General features: G+C 43.4%; 1 protein-coding gene across 1 annotated transcript in view; it reads left to right on the top strand.

Moving 5' to 3' along the window:
• Window positions 1-3,266: 3,266 nt before the first annotated feature.
• Window positions 3,267-6,000, top strand: part of agxta (alanine--glyoxylate and serine--pyruvate aminotransferase a) — a 251,479-nt gene continuing 248,745 nt past the window's right edge. Inside the window, exon 1 of the mRNA XM_068041889.1 lies at window positions 3,267-3,919. Within this exon, the coding sequence (XP_067897990.1) occupies window positions 3,623-3,919 (297 nt within the window). The 5' untranslated portion in view covers window positions 3,267-3,622. The remainder of the gene's footprint in view (window positions 3,920-6,000) is intronic.

Below are 6,000 nucleotides of genomic sequence, written 5' to 3'. Positions count from 1 at the left end.
AAGGTACTGAGGACACAGGCTTGATAAACTTGGACTTCTGTGTTCCGTGTCAGTGCGCCATTTTCCCACACTCTCTTGGCCAGTCTGGACATAGCAGTGGAAGCCTTTCCCATGCGCTTGTTGATTTCTGCATCGAGAGACAGGTTACTGGTGGTAGTTGAGCCTAGGTAGGTGAACTCTTGAACCACTTCCAGAGCGTGGTCCCCAATATTGATGGATGGAGCATTTCTGACATCCTGTCCCATGATGTTCGTTTTCTTGAGGCTGATGGTTAGGCCAAATTCATTGCAGGCAGCCGCAATCCTGTCGATGAGTCTCTGCAGACACTCTTCAGTGTGAGATGTTAATGCAGCATCGTCAGCAAAGAGGAGTTCCCTGATGAGGACTTTCCGTACTTTGGTTATCGTTCTTAGACGGGCAAGGTTGAACAACCTGCCACCTGATCTTGTGTGGAGGAAAATTCCTTCTTCTGAAGACTTGAATGCATGTGAGAGCAGCAGGGAGAAGAAAATCCCAAACAGTGTAGGTGTGAGAACACAGCCCTGTTTCACGCCTCTCAGGATAGGAAAGGGGTCTGATGAGGCGCTTCTATGCTGAATTGTGTCTTTCATATTGTCATCATGGAATGAGGTGATGATACTTGGTAACTTTGGTGGACATCCGATCTTTGCTAGTAGTCTGAAGAGACCACATCTGCTGATGAGGTCAAAGGCTTTGCTGAGATCTATGAAAGCAACGTAGAGGGGCATCAGTTGTTCATGGCATTTCTCCTGTCGCTGGCGAAGGCAGAATAGCATGTCAATGGTGGATCTCTCTGCTCGAAAGCCACACTGTGCCTCAGGGTAGACACGCTCAGCCAACTTCTGGAGCCTGTTTAAAGCGACTCGAGCGACAGAGAGGGAAATATACAAGATGTCCTGAGATTTTGCTTAAGTCAAGCAAAACTGATGTTGGGAAGCATGTGTGTTCAATATTCTGGATTATTATGTAAAGACAAGTTGTACTGATTGTACTCACTAATTCAATCATAACTGTAGCTTTATATATACACTTACAATCTGGGAATCAAAGCAGATAAATGTTTTGTTCTGGCCATGTCTCACTAAAGTATAACTCTACCTACTGGAAGATTAGAGAAGCACATTTGGGAAATATAGATTAACCAATTCATGTGCAAGGAGATACATTGTTGCATTCTTTGGACTATAGGACCCATTTATGGGAGTGGCTGAACCAGAGAAGATATCTACGACATACCAGAACTTGTGATACCATGTTAACTTTTTAGAGGCAAGTGTATGCACACTTTGTGGCTGCTATGAATACTGCATAGAATTTTTCAATCACTTTCCTGACTGAGGCAGGCAACATTTTCTGCCAGAATTGGGATTGGGTGAGGAAGCAGTGCTGCTTTAGTTGCCTTTTACAGTAGGTTGTGATTAGCACGGAAATCTTCTTCTTCAAACAGTTCTCCTCCCTCCCCCCCCCTTCCCTGCCCCCCCCCCCCCCCCCATCCCTACCAATTCTTGGTAGCTCTATCAGCCTTTTCCACTCCTAATTCCAGCTGCTGTCTCTCCTCCTTTTCCCCCAATTCTGACTCTACTGCTCCTGTAATCTGGGTCACCTGAAGCCCCGTCCTCCTACATCATCCTGCTCAATCACATTGGCGGCAAGCTGTGAGCTGTTATTGGCGCTGGTAATGGACTGCACAGCCACCGGTGGCTAGTGGTTGCTTGCTGCTGCTGGTGGCTGGCCAGTTGTTTGGTGAGCTGACTTCGGGCTGGTAAATTGGCTGGCCTTTCTGGTCATATAGTTTAGCGACTCACTAGATAAGATCCCTGAGTCATCAGGAAAACATCTTTATTGTTTAACTATGTCGTATGCTTTTACAAATCTTGAAATAGTACACACATCATAAAGTCTTTGGATCTAAGAATCTTTGGGGATTCTCCTGGTTCACTGCTATAACTACTGATGGGAGACAGGTGGAACCCACCCCACCCCACCCCCTCCCCACCAGAAAACAACAGAGACCCAGTAGCTATGGCTGGAGACTGGGCTAACTCCCATGGAATTTCAGGGCCTTTACACATAAATCTGAAAATCTGCCAAAAAAAATTAAATAAAGTGTCAAAAAGCAGCTTGTTCTGAAGGGGAGGCACCCTTGGTAAAGTAACCTTCTGCCTGATGTACAGTATACCCAGTTCTAAAATTGACACTAAATCACAGACAAGCGGTAAAGCATTCCAAGTTCTAATAACCCACCATGTGGAAAACACTATTCCCCCATGCATTCTTCTAATGATATTTCATAGTCTATCCCTGTTGTTACCAATTTGCCAACCACCGGAAACAATATTTCACCCATTTACCCTCTGAAAAACTTCATAATTTTGAAAACCTCTATTGGAATCACCTTTAACCTTCTCAGTTTCAGTGGAAAAAAGCTTCATTTTTTGAGTCTTCCTTTATGATCATGATCTCTCATTCCTGGTATCATTCTAATCAATTTTGGTTGTACCCTTTCCATGGCTTTAATATCCTTCCTGTAATAAGAGGTCCAAAAACATGTTCAGTGCTCCAACTTTGACCTGATCAATGTTTTACTGAAATGCAAGTTGTTAATTATATTCAATATTCTTTTATAAACAGTGCTCCTATGTATAAAACCCAGGACCCTATTTTGCCTTTTTATAGCCTTTTATACCTGGCTGGCTTGATTTGGTTTGATGAGTGATGAGCACACAGGCAAGTGATGTGGTGACATTGTGACACAAGTGATATGCTCTTATCACATATTTAAATAGCATGAGGAGAAACTTTGTCCCCTTTGTTTCAAAGGGATGAGATGCCTCCAGTCAGGCCTCCAAAGTGAGCTTTCATAAGAAAGTGGAGAAACCAAGGATTGACACGACTCATTGTTCTAACTTCAGCATTAACTTGCTGTGGCACTGTCCAGCTGATAATATTCGCACTGAACCTGGCCCCAGTCTATTGACCTTACTCCCCTCCTGGGCTCAGTAGCCAGTCAGTGCAGTTTCCAGCTCACCGCCTCCTTCTGCCAGTTGGTGACCGACATGACAAGCAAACACTTGACCACTTGACTTGCAGAGAAACATGCAAGTTATCTTCAAATTTATTCTATAAAAATACAAATGGCTGTGACAGATTAACCCATTCCTAACTTTGCAACAATAATCTTCAGAGTAGAATCACAGATAGTGCCTCTCTAAGAAGCCTGTCTAATTTATTGGTTAACAATGCGTAACTGGCTTTGTTTGAATAATTAACCATTAATAAGAATGTTTTTTTCCAATTCTGGTTATTTATTGACAAGGATCCAAACTAATTTGTTTCTTGGAGATTTGACCAGCTCCATTTCCTCCTTAGATTTCTGTTCATGGGAACAGAGCTTGTGGGACTTGGGGGACAGAGCTGATGTGAAAGTTTTTTAAACTTTCTGTGTGTATTGGAATTGGAGGGGTCAAGGTGTGCTGGTCAGTGCTCGGGGGGCTGTAGACCTTTCTTTTCCTTTGCAAACAAAAAAAAGCTTCTACAAAATCATCGAAGGCCCAATTGTATAGGTGATTGCTGAGTGTGCTGCTGTGGAAAGCTTTTAACAATGTCAGGGGTCATGCTTCGAAGGGCTCTCCTGGCCCGTCTGACAAGCTGTGGTCTCCTGGCGCAAGTTGAACAAGGCTCTGCTCCTCTGGCGCAGTTGGGCTCCCAGTGCAGGTCCTTTAGCCGCAGCATGTCAGTTCACATTGAGCTCACCGTCCCTCCACCCCAGGCCCTCCTGCAACCTCTCGTTGTCCCCAAAAAACTGCTGCTGGGACCGGGCCCCTCGAATATCTCTGCCCGGGTGCAAGAAGCAGGGGGCAAGCAGGTGATTGGACACATGCACACCGAAATGTTCCAGGTAAGCTCCTTTATTTCTATTTTTCTGTATTTCTTCACCTTTCTTTTAAGATGCATTTTGCCCTGGAAAGCAATGAAAAATTTAGGATGTTTCTGAGAATGTGATGAAATGCTATAGAAATTTATATCTTTGTAAATAGCAGGATAAGTGGGGAGTTACTTGCAGGAAATGGGAGTTTTCAACAGGTTGGGTCATTTAAAAAATATATATAAGTACATTGAAAGAAAACAGCTAAAGTTTGTGTTGCCACCAGTAAGGGCCGTAGAGATTTTTGATGGAATCATTTTGAGATTAGGCATTGAGAGATGTTGATGTTTTCTATCAAGTCCTCAAAAAAGTAGAAATTTGTCTTGAGGGTAGTGCAAAACACACAGTATCAGTTGGACCACCTGTTGCATACCCCACCCAGTATTCTGTTTCATTGCCATAAATAGAATTGGATATCAGACAAGATGTACAACAGGCTGCCCATCCGATACCTTCCCCTTTGGTGCTGCCGTCCAAGACACATTTTTAGCCTGATAACTATTTCAGTCCCTTTCCACTTAGTTCTCCCTCACCATCTCTTCACTTCATTTTTTCCCTGCCTCTTAAAGAGTAGTGGTGTGTATGGGGGGCTGGTGGTGGTGGTAAATTTGACATAACCCTGCCTGTCGAGAAACTGATGGGATTGGGTGCTACCCTCGTTTTACAGCCTGCTTGAATTTACTTTCCACTGGAGTCAGTGGAGATGAATGTTAGGTGGGGTATAAAACTGGCATTCTATCCAATCCTGTGGGTTTCCTGCCCAGCAAATTAGGTTAAAATTACCCTCAGCCTCGATGGCCCCCTCTGTTTCTGTTGAAGGGAGAAATCTTTGCTGCAGGAGTTCAGCTGAAGGGTCCCACCCAAAACAATAGCCTGTCTTTTCTCTTTGAAATGTCACTGATCCTTTGTGTATTTACATTGTTTTCCATTTGGATTTCCAATTTCAAGCAAACACAACCTTTTCTAACATTTATGATTTGTCACTGTGATGCTCATAGCATTTTTTCAAGCTTACATCCGAAATTCAAAGGGTCGTGTGATAGGTTTAGACGAAGAAGATCCTTCAGCGCCTTTTGAACTGATCCTTCCAGAACACCCATTATATAGTCTGCCTCCCTGTTTTAAGTCTCTGGCTATTTCTTAAATAACTTCAAGGTCATGGCCACATTGTACCAGCTGCCTGGTATCCATTCCGGTTGGTGATCACTCCCTGTGTAAAGTGATACTTCCTGACATCTATCCTAAACTTGCCCTTCACAACCTTGAATAAGCTTTGACTTTTCATACTGCAGTTTTGTTAATATTGAAACTGCTCTCTTGTTGCAAATCCCATCCTTTAAGAGTCAAATCAACAGACACACACCAGAGTAACCTACCTTTCAGTAGCAGGTTGTTTTTATCTATAGTAGTGAGGACTGTTTGAACGTTTAAGGGTAAATATACTGATTGCTTGCTCCTTGCATGGAATATTGCCCAACACATTGAGAAATTTCAAGCCCACAGCCATGATTTTCATTTCATAGGCTGTGAGGAAGAGAAGGTCATCCTTGCACAGTACACTATCCTTTTCAGTGCATTCAATTTAGGAGAAGAAAGAACTCTTACTCTGCAGCATGGCAAAAAAGAGGTCAAATCTTGACTGGCACTGTTCAACAACAAAATTGCCAAACAATGCAAAATTAATTTAGGGTTCCCACTCTTCCATTAGCTTTTGCAATCACCTTTGTCACCTGTTTGCCATATTGTAGCTTTACTGATACGCAAGCCATGAGTATGATCATCCAGTTTGAGACGAAGATTCAACATTACAAGAACATTGACATAATAGTTTGCACTGAGGTTACAGAGTGCCTGTAGGTTGATGCAGCAGTTTGTACTGAGTTGGCACATGGGACTGTAGGTTGTTGCAGTAGTTTGTACTGAGGTGGCACAGGGCCTGTAGGTTGATGCAGTAGTTTGTACTGAGGTGGCACAGGGCCAGTAGGTTGATGCAGTGGTTTGTGCAGAGGTGGCAGAGGGCCAGTAGGTTAATGCAGTAGTTTGTACTGAGTTGG

This window comes from Heterodontus francisci, chromosome 11, assembly GCF_036365525.1.
Source record: "Heterodontus francisci isolate sHetFra1 chromosome 11, sHetFra1.hap1, whole genome shotgun sequence".
Taxonomy (NCBI): domain Eukaryota; kingdom Metazoa; phylum Chordata; class Chondrichthyes; order Heterodontiformes; family Heterodontidae; genus Heterodontus; species Heterodontus francisci.
The sequence above is the reverse complement of the archived record's forward strand: the minus strand, read 5'-3'. Positions and strand labels throughout refer to the sequence as shown.